Genomic DNA, 16,055 nt, shown 5'->3' on the forward strand with positions numbered 1-16,055 from the left:
GGATGAAACAACACTCGTACAGTGACAAGAATACCTGTGGATTGAACATTTTTGCAATGGTTGATTGTTTCTGATTGTGACAATATTGTGAGCTTTGCTATGAGCAGCTCAAGCCCACTCCTACAGTGAAAGCTTCCAAGATGCGTAGCCTTGCGGTGGTGGGTGGTAACACCTTCTTGGCTTCATGTGGCCACGTACAGACATGCGTACCATGCAGCAGCAGGTCGAGATAGCGTCGGGGCTCCGCCTCTAATAATGCTGTGCTCCACCACCTGACTCTAATCACATGCATCGCTTATCTCCGTCCTCCTCCCGCTGCCCACCGCCGCTTTGAGCTCCTCGCTCCCTCCATGCATGATGCATCCATCTCAACCTCCCCAAATCTCTCTCGGAAGCACTCATGGGTTATAACCTGATCTCTTCCGAGTTTAATCATGGCTTCCCCTGTGCAGGAAGAAGCACCGCCACCACATCCTAATCCCTCGAAGATTAGCTGGTTTGGTTTGGGTCACCTGCCGAGGGTCCTACACACCCGTATCCCCCATGCCATCCTCCGAGTTCTATAAAGGAGGGGCTGCTTCTGGCTCTCGAGCCACACCAGAGAAGACAGTCCTTCCTCCTTCCATTTCTCTTTTTCCCTTTCCCTTGACAGGTTAGCGATCATCGCCGTTCATGGATCAACCACCCTCCTCTGTGAAGCTCCTGGGCTCGTGGGCGGACTCCCACACCCACCGCGTCCAGCTCGCCCTCAAGCTCAAGGGCTTGGAGTTCGAGTACCAGGAGGAGGACTTCATCAACCCCAGCCCCGCCCTCCTCCTCCACAACCCAGTCTACAAGAAGGTCCCCGCCCTCCTCCACGGTGGCCGCTCCATCGTCGAGTCCGTCGTCATCCTCCAGTACATCGACGAGACCTGGACCGACAACCCCATCATGCCCGCCGACCCCTTCGAGCGCGCCGTCACCCGCTTCTGGTGCCACTTCACCGACGATAAGGTGACCTCATGTATCTATCTATACGTCTCCCTTCTCATCGAGTTCGGCTCGATCTATCCTTACCTTTGCGTCGTCGGGAGTGCAGCTTGCCCCAGCGGTGGGCTTGGTGTTTTCGTCGTCGGGCGAAGGCCAGAAGGCGGCCGTCGACCAAGTCCACGAGAACCTGAAGCTGCTGGAGCGCGAGCTAAAAGACGGAGCTTTCAAAGGGAGGAGGTTCTTCGGCGGCGACAAGATCGGCTTGCTCGACATCGTCCTCGGGTGCGGCTCCTACTGGCTGGCCGTCTTCGAGGAAGTCATGGAGGTGAAGCTCATCGACCCTGAATCCTTCCCCGTCTTCCATGCATGGCTGCGAGACTTCGAGGAGCAACAGGAGGTGAAGGAGACGATCCCGGCCATCGACAGGCTGCTCGAGTACGCCAGAGGCATTCGGCAAATGATGCTGAGCCTCAGCAACAGCAGCAGCAGCAGTAGCATCAACAATGCCGCTGCTAGCAGTGGCTGAAGACTTTGGCCTTTCTCTAGGGTTAAGGTGTATGCAGTGAGGTGGTTCAGTAGGTCTCAGAGTGCTTCCACTGCTCGTTGCACTGTAATCATCGTTTCTCGTGTTGAGTCATGTGATCAGATGTTCTAAATCTGCATGGTAGTAATGAAGAGGTCAAGTTTTCTGATGTCATTCATGGTTGCAGAATCTTGTGCTCGACAACATGGGCATGTGGAAGTGCTGCTATTTCCCACTTCTCTGTGAGCTAATGATACAGTTCATCGGATGTCTTATCTTCCTATGCGATCTTATCTTAGTTTCCTCGATCTCAATACACATCCACTTTAGTAGTTTCTTGCTAAAGCTTACATATTACAGACAGGACTCAGGATTCTCCTCTGATCTATTGACATTTTCCATGCAGTAAGTACTCATGGCATGGGAAAAGCTGAAACAGTGTTTATGGCGGAAGAGGAAGTGACTGGCGAAGAGATCTGATTGGGTGATAGCACCAGTGTGCACGCATGGGATCAGTGGTCCATGGCCTACTCTTCTTTGACTATGGATCAGTATCAGGGATATCAAAAGGGAAGCAGAAAACTAGTGAGACCTCCACATGTTCTTCCCCACCTGCAAGTTGGAACTTTGGTTCATGGTGAAGCAAGCACAAGGTGATAATAGCATCCATTGTTGAGTCCCTGTTAGAATACCAGTCTTCACCTGACGTGTTGTTACCGGGCATGGGGTTGATGACAGCAGTAACAGGGCAGAATATTGTGATGCCTTGTGAACTGGTAGGAAGAAGAAGAAAATGCCTCTGTCCTATTAAAAGAAACAGAAACAGAGAGAGAGAGAGAGAGATGGTCTTATTTTCGTCAGACGATTCGAGCTCGACATCATATCGGGAGCTTCCTGCACCGCGGACTACCTGAGATCAGGAACTTAATGACGACGGCTACCAACATCAGGCGTTAACACTGTTACACGTACATCACAAGGCAGCCAAACTTAGCCACAAATCTGAATCTACTTCCTCAGGACAACACAGGTAGCCGAGAATTCTATGGCAGTGCTAACACAGGTGGCGACGGAATAGATGGGCGGTAGTGGCAATACAAAGTGGAGCGGCAAGCTTTTGACAAGCACATGAACTTCGGGTGGCTTTGAAAGATGCATATGAGCTAACGACCGTGACAAGGTCATGGCGGACCAGCCATGTAAAGCGACCTCTTTTGCAGCCAAGTCTTCTCTGAAAGAAATATAGGACAGGTCACTGTTGCTTGCACAATGAGGGAATGGAGTGGGAGGGAAGGGCACAGTTTCGAGTGGAGTGGTCAAAGAAAGGGGCTGCAGATAGCAAAGCGAAGGTGAGAGTTGCAAGGAGACACAGCAGGGAGGTAGGTGGGGCCAAGGCCACAAATCCATGGTCATACTCCACATCTAAAGGTTCAAGTTCATTTCATATCTAAACTAGTAGGTGAAATGATAGATCTTCAACCAAACATCTCGGATGGAATGGTAAAAGTTGACTGTTTTGTCACAATTTCTGATAAGAACAGAGACAATGAGACGCAGAGCTGCTTGCAGTGTGTATTTTTGCATGCTAGATTGACTACAACATAGTTTACATTGACTTAAGTAGAGCTTTCATGACATGATTGTTCTTTTCAAGCATGCAATGATATATCTTTCAACCAAACATCTCAGATGGAATGGCAAAAGTTGACTGTTTTGTCACAAAAGTTCTGATAAGAAGAGAAAGACGATGAGAAGCAAAGCCACCTGCAGTGTGTATTTTTGCATGCTAGATTGATTACAACATAGTTTACATTGACTCTAGGTAGAGCTTTTATGGCATAATTGTTCTTCCCAAGCATGCAATGAGCAAAAACTATGGAACGAGATTGGCCAAAGCCAAAAGCAATCACAAAGTAATTATGTTTAGCTTCATAGTTGCATTGAGGGGTCAGTAACAAGAAACAATATGATATGTAACGATGTCTTCGTCGATCCCGGACTGATGCAGTAAGAGAAGACTAGATTGAACTCCAAAGCTTAGCATCTTGTTCCAAAGCAACCCTGAAAGATCGACATTTAACAAAACTGTCGATGTAATGCAAGAACCAATCAATGCATTCAGAAATAGATAGTTAGTCAGGTTCTGTATATTGTTTTTCAGCAATTTATCTAAGATGAACCAGAAATGTACAACTAGTTCTATTTAACAATCCACCATGGGACTCTTCTTGGACTCCTTATGGTGGCACGAGATCGAGATGTCTTAGGCATCTGCATGGAAAATTTCTGGGTTTAGTCTTTGAAATTGAGTTCAGATTGTACATTCAATTTTCCACGGCAAGTTGAAGATCTTCCACCGAAAGAAAAAGGAAGGTCCGGTGGTGCAATTTTGCAACCTGGTTGGATAATTAACAGAACTAGTGCCACCCATTTGCCCAATTTCTAAAGTGATTTTTGGATTTCAGAATAGGCTGCCTACTGTTGTGTGCCTGCTTCGGAATATCATGCAACTCCATAACTTGTATCGTCCGCTGCTTCTTGGCTGCATCATATAAAGCACAAGTCACCCATCAGAGCTGTGATTTCTTTCTTATATAAAATAAATTTATGTAATACATTGAAGCTTATAAATTAACACAAACCATTTTCTGCTTGTCGGTAACCTTCATGAAGCTTTCGCTTTGCGAATTCCAGCTTAGCCCTGACCGAGGCCTCCTCAAAGTACATCGGCTCCTACATGACATGGAAAAGGTTTAGAGATCTAAGCTCTTTTTAACCTATCACAATGCATGTTTTTGTACATTCGGCAAAGCTTACATTTTGTGGAATCATTGGTGGCTTCCTTCGAAGTGTCGCAGTATCTTGTCGTGGTCCAGGTTTCACCTTGCTGCATACATTCAGCTCAGAGGTATACTTTACTGGTCTGCCAGGCCCGGATTCAGCAATCACAGGCTTGCTTTGTTTGCTCATGATGCTTTGGGACTTTGCTTGCTCTATAGAGATATTGTGTGGCTTTGACTGCCTCGTTTCGAGTTCTTGTCTATTATTGTGTAGCTTCTCTTCTGATATAGCTAACTGTTGTGATTCTTGCCTCCTTATATTCTCTTCTGGCAAAATGGATCGCTGTGCTTCTTGCCTCCTCATCTCTACATTTTCCTCTTCTACAATATCTAATTGTTGGATAGGTTGTTGTATTCTTACCGTTTCACAATTGCCCGTAGGCCTCCGCCTATTCTGCCACTTCTTATCGAACTCCCAATTATTTCTGAAATCTGCAGCAAATTGGCAGCAGGAGGATGATATTAATAATCTGGTTATCTCCATAAGAAAGAAAAACCAGACAATAACCAGCGAAGCCCCACTACTCACTTCCATCATCATCCATTCCATCAAAGAACTTTGCGAACCGACAGCCAGTAGACACATGAAACCAAACAAGATCAGTGTCCCGACCACTGGCAACGAATAAAGGGAAATGCCGAAAATTTATCTTATCTTTTACCTCCGAGAGTCGGATGGAAGTTGTCTGAGCAGTAAATAGAGCTCCCTCATCTAATGGGGGAGAAGGAAGCCCTTCCTCATCATCGACGATAGAAGGATTTACAGAGTCCGGAGAGTTATCTGCAAACCATAAGTTTGTAATCATCTATAAGAGATCATATATGGCAGAGTGATGCCAGACACAAGACAAACATATAGTATACCAGCAATGGCACTGGTAGCACTGACCCATTCATCAACCAAAACCTTCCAACCACTGCAATCCAAATATAAACCAAAGCAATCATAAACAGTTACGATGAATTTATTAAATGATAATAACATTTTACGCATGCGAAAACAGAATGTCAAATCTCTGTGTTAGCCTAAGTTTGACATTGTTATGACCAAATGTCGTATAAACTACGGAAAGCGGTGGCATGAAGACAGATTAAAGTGCAAAAAAAAGGACATGCAAACATCTAATCACATCCAGTCCGAAGTGCAATCATGTACTTGATCTAAACCCTACGAGCAACAATGGCATCTTAAATTTGCACCAGTCCATGAGAACAAAGTCGGTGTGCTAAATTCTACCGAAGTTGTCGTTTGCTTTGCCACCATCCATAATTTGTAATATAGCAAAAGAAACTCACTCGATCAGAGCGCGAACTAGGTGGCGAATTTGCTGTGAGTTGTGTTTGCGCAGGCCATTCACAGCCCTTCCAATCTCGGTCACCTGAGATCCGAACGTAAACAACAACAAAAGAAAAGTCAACAATGTAAAGAAATAACTTTAGAGAGGAATGTTGTATCAGAATACAACACCTTCAGAACATCGACAGAAAGTTCCATCAGTTGCAGCCGCCTCAACAACTCGAACAGGACATTATCAGACTGCAAAGCAGTATCAGCAAGTCAAGACAGACAGCTCAATCAACTAAACAATCCAAATTGACTACATCAATATACATCTGCATGAGCTACAACTAGATATCCAAGTTGAACCAAAGAAATGTATGCAAAACAGAGAAGAATTCATGTTCTGAATGCATTGCTAAATCAAGGCAAAGGTGAGTATGTGAGAGGAAGAAGATGGCACGAACAGACCTCCTCATGGTGGTTGGCGAGGATCTCCTTTATACTCAGCACCTCTTCGACGATTTGGCCTTCCTCTTCGATCTCTTCGGTGAGCGCCTCCGCCTCGTCGTACGTGTAATTGCTCACCACCCTAGTAGACGAGTCGGGCCCGTCGTTGCTGCTATCCACCTTGTTCTCCTTCTCCCCGACCCTCCTCACGCTGCCACGCCCCTCCTCTACCTCTGCCCCTCGCGGGTCGACGCGGTCGCAGCCGAGGCACCGCGGCAGCAGCGCAGTGAAGAACTTCTCCACGAGCCCATCCCTTCTGCTCCTGAACTCCTCGGGGTAATCCGACGCCGCGACGACGATCGCGTGCTCCATCACTCCGAATATATCAGAGTCGGCGCTCCGGAAGAACTTCCTCCAGTAGTCAACCGAACCGGGCAAGCTCGCCATGGCGGCGGCCGTTGCTCCTGCGAAGAACGACCCCAGCAGTCCGAGGCCAAATCCGTCACGATCAGGCGGTTCACGGTCGGGAGACGACCCAAGATCAAATTTTTTTCGCCGATCGACGGCGTTTTCGATGGATTATCCCCAAAAATCAGATTTTTTTTCCGTGAAAATCCGAAATTTCTCAGAGCAGATGAGGCCGAGGGGGTCCTATTCCTAGTCGTAGGACGACAGCGTCACGACCATGAGGTTCGCGGTTGGTAGACGACTCAAGATCGATTTTTTTTCGCCGATCAACGGCGTTTTCGATGGATTATCCCCAAAAAACAGATCTTTTTCCACGAAACTCCAAAACTTCTCAGAACAGATGAGGCCGGGGGGCAGAATCGATCAACTTCGGTACTATTTCTAGTCGTAGGACGACATCGTCTTCAACCCCACGCGCTTATCCGGAACATCTCTACCCCTCGCGACAAAACTAGAACCGCCAAATCCAGTAAGACAACATGAAGCTAGCTCGATCACTCACCCACACTGTCAAGTTTTCCCCTCTCCTCTCTCAGCCAAACTCTCGCCGCACTCCTAAAAACCAAGTTTTTACCTCAGTTCTCGAAGTAAAACATTAAGAAGGAGAGATCTCTCTACAGCACTCGAGCGTCGAAAGCAAAAGTGGAGAGAAGAGGTGGAAGCATAAAATGCAGAGAGAGAAAATTTGGAGCGTGATGATCGCATCTACTCTTTCATCCACTTGGCGTGCGGGTGTGCCGACAATGTGGCGAGACAGTCTAACAAATGGCGGGTCAGAAGAGGTGTTGGGATTTGTCATGCTGTAGTCAAAGGATCATTTTGGGTGGAATAATCTATATTTTATATTATTATTATTAAAAAAATTAATCTTAATATCTAATTAGATAAATATTTTAAATATGTATTATATATCATTAAAACCTTAGGAGGTTAATATTTTATTTTATTTTATTTTATTTTATACCGATTAATTCTAACTTAAATGTCGAATGAATCTCGATAACTAATTTCAATTCTATAAAATCATCCACATAAAATTAAGGTTTAATTAGGTAAATATAATCAAATTAGGTTAATAATATTTGTCAACTCGAATTCTAACAAACATATATTTTGAATTACAAATATTCTATTATGCTTTTTTTTTCATAAAGTATTTATTTTCATTGTTTTAAATTGATTAGAGGATCGGTGGGATCTTGGCGAAGAATATCCGAGAATTAATTTTATACGAACTCTATGTTTTTATTTTATTAATATTAAAAAATTAAATTGAAAGATATATATTGGATAGATTTTTTTTATTCATATCAATAACTTTTTATCACGTTGATCTAAATCACGAAAATATTTCTAAAGGCTGTGAATGAGATTAAACATCATGTCGGATGAATTGGCCTTCCTTGTTGAGTTTTCGTGAAGAGATGGTGGCTTTAACATTATTTTTTTTCTTGTGGATGATCGACTGAGTGAACAAACGATAATGAAAAGAGTCGGAGAAGGTTCATACCATATAACCGAGTGAGGATGTAGCATGCTCGTCCTTCTCGGAGCGTCGAGTGATATTTTCTTTTCGATTCAAGAATTTCACCACTATAAATTAAATTTTATTTGAAAAATATGAAGTTTATCGAAAGAAGATGAATAAATGAATGAAGAAGAGTGAGAGATAAAATAAAGTATATTCTGTGTCTACTTTGGTTTGGTGGTGTTGGAATCTATTGCATTTCATGGCCAAATGTCATATTCTACTTTCGGTGCCTTTTATGGGGATGTGGCTCTTTTTATTTTTATTTTGACACTGCCTTCGACAACTTAAAGATTTAGGTTTCCAAGAAGTGTCATAATATTATTCTCGAATTTTATTTTTATTTTTTTCTCTTTTCACATTGTTTTTATTGTTGTTATTATTATTATTATAATATATAATATCGACAATAATTTTTTTTACTTTTTGATTAATTACCATATGTATAATTATTTTGATTAGTATCATATCATTCGGATTTAACTAATATTACTTTCATGCGATATCAAGATAACATACATATTGTAATTCTCTAAGGTTCAATAAAGTTCTCCGCATAAGAAAACATATTAGTCGAAAAGATAAGTAATAAGTTCAAGCAAAATTTTATTAAATAATTATCGTAACCACGTGATACTCTTGTGATGTGATATTCGTAGTCTATCGTCTTCCAATAATAAGGTTAGTCAAAGATATACAAAAGATACGATGGATGGGTTGATGAATAAATACTTAATTAATAAATTATCGATACTCCACCAAAAATTATCTATTTTTATTTTTTTTATAAAAATAATCATTCGACAAAAGGTCTAAGATTCGATTCGTATAGTTTTATCGTCTTCGTATAGTTTTATCGTCGAAATCGTGTGAGTACTTAACTGTGATTTTTCTTATGGAACATCACCCAATAAACTTACATGCATATTTTGATGAACGAGTGTCCCAAAACAGATCAAAATCTTCCTATCGCAATACATGTATGAAAATGGTACTGAAGAAACAGGTGGAGAGCAGTATCTATATTTTCTCTCTCTTAAGATGGGGATGAGATACATATATACTCACATTGGAAACATGGTGGTCCAAAACCTTGCATTCTTCTCTGACTCTCACACCACTTCACACCCTCGTTTAAGCCACGAAGCTTCCATTGATTTGACTTGTCTCCTTTTGAGACCTCATGCAACTTGCTCCTTGCAGCCAGTAGTATCACGTTTGATTCATCTTCTCCGGCTGGAAGCACAAAAAGGACTGAGAAAAATGGGACATGTCGTTATGTGCTGTGGAAGAGGGAGATTGACCTCATGCAGCTGCTCCTTGCAGCATGTATCACATTCGATTCATCTTCTCCAGATGGACGGAGCTAAAAAAGGACTGAGAATGGGACATGCCATTATGTGCTGTGGGAGAGGGAGATGGGCTCAGCTTTGGTGCTGCTGTCCGGCAGCCATTGCTGGGTTAGCAAGCTGTGGAGCTTTGGCCACGACAAATAAAGAAGAGGGAACAGAAGAGGATGACATCTCTGCAAACTACCGATAGGGATGCTGTGTCATCCTCTCACCTCACCTGAATATATGATTTTGTAATTCACAACGCACACAGACATAAACGTTTGATTAAATATTCTTTTGATTTTTGATTTTTGATTTTATTTTTTATTATGTTACTAGATAAAGTTTTTAAAATGACACACCGTCGGGCTATCGACGTATTAACTATATATGACCTTCTCTTACACACGAGAATATCAATTCAGCAATACGTGATCGACACTTCGACTTCCGGTAATAGATGAATATCGATATGAACGATTAGAATTTAAAGTGAATTTATACCTTCGACTCTTCTGATTATAATTTAATTCTCTATATCTCTCTATCATACTATAAAAAAACTATAGGTCAAAAGAGACATGATACAACATATCACATCATATCTTCCTACGTAACCCCTTGTCATAATATAAAATTATCATCTAAAGAACTTGATATTTATTGAGTCATCTAAATCTTTTAATGACTAAACGATCGAAAGAGTTATGTCGAGTATGTCCTTAACGTAGTTATATAATATTTAAATTTGTATATTTGACGCTTAACTCAATACTACATGTGATATTATTAAAAAAAAAAGAGTGACGATTGAAAATGAGTAATAAAAGCAAGACTTTAAATGGATTGATCTATTAATCTTATTGTTTTGATAAAGAGAAGGGATTATAATTAACTTCTCAAGAAAAAAAATTAAATTAATAATTTCAACAATATCCTTTATTTTCTTTTTAAAATATTTGTCTCTTTATATTTCTTTATCCATAGAATACATTTAGTAATGTATGTACGTAAAACAATTATAACTATAACATCTCAACTTAGATCTATATTGAAAATGGATCAGAATGTAGATAGACTTATAAGAGCTTGATAAATTTATTTCTCGAGTTTAAATATTTTTAGCTAATAGTTTAATCTCAACGAAGTTAATGTTATCCGTTCGATTGTGACAATTAGCATTAAAACTATGTGAATTTGTTCAAGAAGTGAGCTAAATATTTAGATTCACTTATTAATAATCTTTCTTTTAATATTACATTTATTAACTTAATTACTTTTATACCTTTCACATTTATAATATAATAAATTTCGCACCCATATTACATTGTGTAGGAGCCCATGGAAGCCCAACTCCTAATAAACTAAAATCAATATGCATCTTTCATTTTTGTCAAATTAATCCAACCCATCAACTCCCACATTTATATTTTGATGCTTCGAGCACTATATTTCTGTTGGGATGTATGACTTCAAATGCTATACTTAACGATCCGTATATTCGATCTTAAATAATAAAAACTTATGATTTTTTTTATTAGTATCATTGTCGTGTCATCGTTGTGATCGAGAAAAACGAACTCTATGATCCAAAAGGGATGATTAATTGTTATTCCCTTCAGAAATATTTTATAGGATATTATCTTCCTTTCTATTCGATACGATACAAGAAGCTATCTTTTGATCGGATTAAAAAATCATCCGATCCCAATCTTCATATAGATAATCACGAGATCCACCTTGATGTCTTGGCGGACACTTCATCACTCATGTGCATACAAACCCAAATCGTATTGGCTCAAAAATCATCGATTTCTATTATAATAATATTTATAAAGTATTAAGATTTCATATAAAATGGTTATAATATTTTTATTATTATTAAAAAAAGTTAATTTTAATTATAAAAAAAAATAATATATACAAATGTAAACTATCTTAATAATATATATTTCTTTGATAAAGATCAAGTGGTGTAGGGGAGTTATCCTGCATTAATCTTACAAAGTCTTTAGTTGGTAGTATATTCCAAAATAAATTGAGTGTTTGAATCCTTTATCTTTGATCAATAAATATAAGAATCATTACAAGATTTATAATATCTTAATATGTATATATGTTTTTAGATTTTATAAAAATATATTTAAACGTAAAATTTTGGAGGACTAAATAGTAATACCATTTATTTCAAAAGGATATATATGGAAAATTGGCACTATAACGCAGTCAATACGGGGGACTGCGGAAGAAAGAGAGAGATCCGACCTCCCTCTCCCATGGCGATCTCGCGGTTCCCCAGGGGCAAAGAGAAGCCGAGATCCCTCATCGTACCCCTCCTGTTCGCCATCTCCGCCGCTGCCCTCGCCCTCCTCTGGGTCGCGTTCTCCTCCGCGGTCCCTGCCTCCCTGTTCTTCTACATCGCGTCGCCGCGTGCGGCGGACGAGGAGGGACCGACCGGGTTGGAGCGGAAGTACTTGTACTGGGGGAACCGCATCGATTGCCCCGGGAAGCACTGCGATTCCTGCGCCGGGTTGGGCCATCAGGAGTCCAGCCTGAGATGCGCCCTCGAAGAAGCCCTCTTCCTCCACAGGTGCAATTCGATTGCCTCTTTCCTTTTTTGTAATTGCTATTTTCAATTGCCTCTGTCTGATTTGGCCACAGAAACTTGTTTCGGAGTTCATCTTTCGGTAAAGTTAGTTCACATCTTTCTTGATGTTTAAGTTGATGATTCTTTGAAGAGTTTAGCGAGCCTCTCTTTTTCTCCTTTTAAATTAGGGTGATTGTGTGTTGTTGAATTCAATAAAGATTTCTTCTTGGTAGGTATGTCAAGTGCTTCTCATGATTTGCTCTAGAAATATTTGCGCTGAATAGCCCTCTTTTTATTCTATGTTTCGATATTATGTAGTAGAAACTTCATGCTAGGATTTGGTGCCCGGTACCTTTGCCACCTATGTGAAGTCTGCATTGGCAGGAGCCTCCTGCAGCGACCCTCTTTTTATCATATAGTAGAAACATGAGACCTGGTAATTATGTGTGATTTGAAATCCGTCTAACATTTTTTTTGCATCTTCCCTGCAGAGTGTTCGTAATGCCATCTAGAATGTGCATCAATCCAATACATAACAAGAAGGGCATCCTGTACCAGCCCAGGAATGCAAGTGCAGATGAGATGTGCGGTCACTTGGTTCCCCTTTTGCATCCGAATACAGAACAAAAAATAATTTCTTCATGATTTTGAGTTAGGAAGTTTTTTCATTCGCATAAGCCTGAATCTCATACATTTTGGTGGTTGCCACTCATTCAACTTGGTGCTTTGCCATTTCTCACTTTTTAGGACAGCTCTTTGTTGTGAGATTCTCCTTATTTCGAATGGTTATTTACACATTTAAATCTGTCATCTTACGTTTTTTCTTAGTTGATTTTATGAAGATAGTCCATAAACCTTCCAGTAAAGGTGTAGAAAGCACAACAAGGTTTGCGAGAATTAAACTTGTCCTCTCTACATAGGTATATGATCACTCAGTTGGCTATTTCCCGGCCATATTGCAAATGCCATAGGCTTTCTGCAAGAACTTTGTATGTATCACCTTGTAGTGTATCATAAATAAAGAGGATAAAAACATGCTTATATGCTCATTTATGCGACTTTGCACCCTTTCTTTTAATGTGTAACTGACCATCTTCTCCCATTTAAATCCTTGTTTTGTGGTTATTTAGTTGGAGCTTTGCTGTTCTAATCTTTGACCCTCGACCCTTGTTTTTAGAGTGCCTTAAATAAAGCATGTTTGATTTCCTGTTGGAATTATTAGTCTTTGTTTTTTTTTTTTTTTTTTCAATTTGTGATATGTATCTCCTGACCATCCGTCTAAACAAAGGTCACTTATTTTTAACAGCAGTTCTCAATGATTGTGGATGACATAGCTCTAAGCCCATGTAACTGTAACTTATTGTGAATAGAATTTTGGAAAAAGTTGTGATTTCCTTTTTCATGTTTTTAGGTGGGCAGCAAGTTCATGTGCTATGGACTCTCTATATGATCTGAGCCTCATTTCAAGTAAGGTGACAGTGATTTTGGACAATTCAAAGATGTGGTCTCGTATAGTGTCAGCAGGTGTGAAATTAGGAAGCAAGGGAGTGGCACATGTGGAAGGAGTTAGTAGGGTTGATCTCAAGGAAGATAGCCAGTACTTTAATGTGTTACTAATTAACCGCACTGCAAGTCCTCTTTCATGGTAATCATCCACTCATGAAATTCTGCTTATTTTCCAAGATGTCAGCATGGTTAAATGATGCACAACTTTGCTAGGTGATCTTTGAAACCTCAAGCGCTAGTCTTGATCATGATAAACATCCAGGTTTATGGAGTGCAAGGAACGAACTAATCACAGCTCTGTTTTGCTGCCACATTCTTTTCTTCCAATGATGGCTGCCAGAAGACTCAGAGATGCCGCAGATAAGGTATTGGTTCTTCAAAGTGCATTTCACTTGAATATGGTATGCTTGACTAGATCACTCTGAAACTTTAAATTCTTTGACAAATATAATCATCATTTATCGGCAACTATCTGATGATCTAAGTAATGCTTTTTCATGGAAAATGCATTTTCTTTTCTAGTGTCTGTTGTTTCTACAATAACCGACAAATAATTAGTCATGAATGGTTCTCCTGTTAAATTGTTTGCTTGGTTTGCATGTGAATTGCCAGAACAGAGCTGTGACCTCAGAGCATGGCATGAGTTATGCGATTGCAGACAAATGATGCATGTCAAAATCACTGGAAGATATGAATTAACAAGAAAATGATTTTTTATGCATATAATTAGTTAGAAAATTAGAGAAGTTGTAGATAATTCCAGGCTTCCAGCAAATGGGAAAGATCGTAAACTTGTGCTCATACACATTTCACAGTCTTTTTGCTTAGTGGTTCTGCATTATACTTTTGCATAGAAGGGAAAGCCTTTTGTAATTTTTCATTCTTTAGTATTAAGTGTTCAGACTATTGAAAAAGCATTCGTTTTCATGATTCTTTAGTGGTCTTAAAGAAAAGTGCTTTGACAGATTAAAAATATACTTGGTGATTATGATGCTATTCATGTGCGCCGAGGGGATATAATAAAGACCAGAAAAGACCGATTTGGAGTTGAGAGGAGCCTTCATCCCCATCTTGATCGAGATACTCGCCCTGAATTCATTCAGCGGAGGATTGCAAAATGGATCCCACCAGGACGGACACTGTATATTGCTTCAAATGAGAGATCACCTGGCTTCTTTTCACCACTCTCTGCTAGGTATGCTTACAACGTTAACCTCGTTTTGGCCGCTTATAATTCCTCGATTATTACATCTATTGATTGTAGTGTATGCTCATGCAGTACATGTTTATAGACATAAATATAGCTATCGATCTAGACTTGAAATCTTCAACTATGATTTATATCCTGCCTTTGAACTCAAATATTTAAGTGCTGAAATCTTGGTATCTGAGACTTCTAATTTTTCATCTACTCTCTGATATACCTCAAAAAGGTCTCTTTCACCTAAGAAGTTCCTGATTAAGTGTTGACTTACATTTTAGTAGTTGACTTCCCTAATCTGCAGCTTCTTGCTGCTTGTACTCAATCTTCTATAGTTGAGATTCTAGACAATTGTTTATAAAACATTTCCTTCTTTAAAAAATTGTTCCATGTTAAATGGAGATCGGACACAACATCTGCGCCCACCAATTTGTATCATTATGATAGGTTATCACTTGACAAGTATCTGTTGGACTTGGCCAATATTGGTCTGGAACTGGTCGATCTCTTTAAATGATTACATGCCAGCTTAATTTATTCTGGCGGTCGCTACTTTTACTCCTTAAATGAATAATATCATTTTGTTCATCTATTCATTCTGTCAACCCCTTGCGTAATAGCCAGTAAATTACTAGTCGGATATTAAAGCTCGATTTGATGTTTGCTTATTATGATTTGAACATCGCAGCTACAGATTGGCGTACTCATCAAACTTTAGTGACATTTTGGACCCATTGGTCGATAACAATTATCAGCTTTTTATGCTGGAAAGATTGATATGGGCAGGAGCTAGAACCTTTGTCAAGACATACAAGGAAAATGAGAATGATCTCAGCCTCACAGATGACCCGAAGAAGAATACAAAGAACTGGCAAATACCTGTTTATACCATAGATGGCGAGGAAAGCTAACATTGATTCATTCAGGAAATCTTGCATTCCATTCGCATGACTTTTTTTGCGATCCAACGAGAAGCAAGAAGGGTATGACAGTTCCAGATCTTTCGGATGACAATTTGGGGTTCCGAATTGCTTTCTTTCTTTACAAAGATTAGTAATTGTTGTGTTCTGTACATGCTGATACAGTTTGTTTACAGGATAGTTTTTTTGTTATATTCTTTCTATGGTAACTTGTAAAACAAATCGATACCATGAATCCTCAGTTTTGTGGTTTTTGTTTGAGCAAGTGAAGGTAGATCTTGGCAACAAAGTTAAAAGATATCTGTGTCACAGATCTACCATGAATCCTTAGTTTTGTGGTTTTTGTTTGGTCAAGTGGAGGTAGATCTTGGGACCAGAGTTAAAAGATGTCTCTCTCTGATACTGATTTCAACACCTTGTTGGATACTGACTTGTACCGCTTGGTATCAC

General features: G+C 40.0%; 3 protein-coding genes across 4 annotated transcripts; 2 read left to right on the forward strand and 1 right to left on the reverse strand.

Annotated features, from left to right (window-relative positions):
* The first annotated feature begins 294 nt into the window (after positions 1-294).
* On the forward strand, positions 295-1,666 carry LOC103986243 (glutathione transferase GST 23-like). The gene is made up of 2 exons (XM_009404186.3): positions 295-993; positions 1,079-1,666. The coding sequence occupies exons 1-2, from the start codon at positions 673-675 to the stop codon at positions 1,493-1,495; spliced, it is 738 nt and encodes a 245-aa protein (XP_009402461.2). The 5' UTR covers positions 295-672; the 3' UTR covers positions 1,496-1,666.
* A 1,574-nt stretch (positions 1,667-3,240) lies between these two features.
* LOC135586025 (probable mediator of RNA polymerase II transcription subunit 26b) lies at positions 3,241-7,279 on the reverse strand. Its single transcript, XM_065150205.1, has 10 exons — positions 6,083-7,279; positions 5,801-5,869; positions 5,629-5,711; positions 5,197-5,249; positions 4,995-5,113; positions 4,862-4,889; positions 4,310-4,764; positions 4,135-4,225; positions 3,972-4,034; positions 3,241-3,553 (listed from the first exon to the last, which is right to left on the reverse strand). The coding sequence occupies exons 1-10, from the start codon at positions 6,506-6,508 to the stop codon at positions 3,441-3,443; spliced, it is 1,500 nt and encodes a 499-aa protein (XP_065006277.1). The 5' UTR covers positions 6,509-7,279; the 3' UTR covers positions 3,241-3,440.
* Positions 7,280-11,622: 4,343 nt separating this feature from the next.
* On the forward strand, positions 11,623-15,920 carry LOC135638956 (uncharacterized). Of its 2 annotated transcripts, XM_065152578.1 has the most exons (6): positions 11,623-11,981; positions 12,470-12,562; positions 13,390-13,623; positions 13,747-13,849; positions 14,450-14,679; positions 15,374-15,920. In XM_065152578.1, exons 1-6 carry the CDS (start codon positions 11,668-11,670, stop codon positions 15,594-15,596), a joined length of 1,197 nt encoding a protein of 398 aa, XP_065008650.1. In that variant the 5' UTR covers positions 11,623-11,667; the 3' UTR covers positions 15,597-15,920. The 2 variants fall into 2 exon arrangements, with proteins under 2 accessions (XP_065008650.1, XP_065008651.1); XM_065152579.1 differs by lacking the exon at positions 12,470-12,562.
* Positions 15,921-16,055: the final 135 nt, after the last annotated feature.

The sequence above is a fragment of the Musa acuminata genome, chromosome BXJ3-5 (genome assembly GCF_036884655.1).
Source record: "Musa acuminata AAA Group cultivar baxijiao chromosome BXJ3-5, Cavendish_Baxijiao_AAA, whole genome shotgun sequence".
Classification (NCBI taxonomy): domain Eukaryota; kingdom Viridiplantae; phylum Streptophyta; class Magnoliopsida; order Zingiberales; family Musaceae; genus Musa; species Musa acuminata.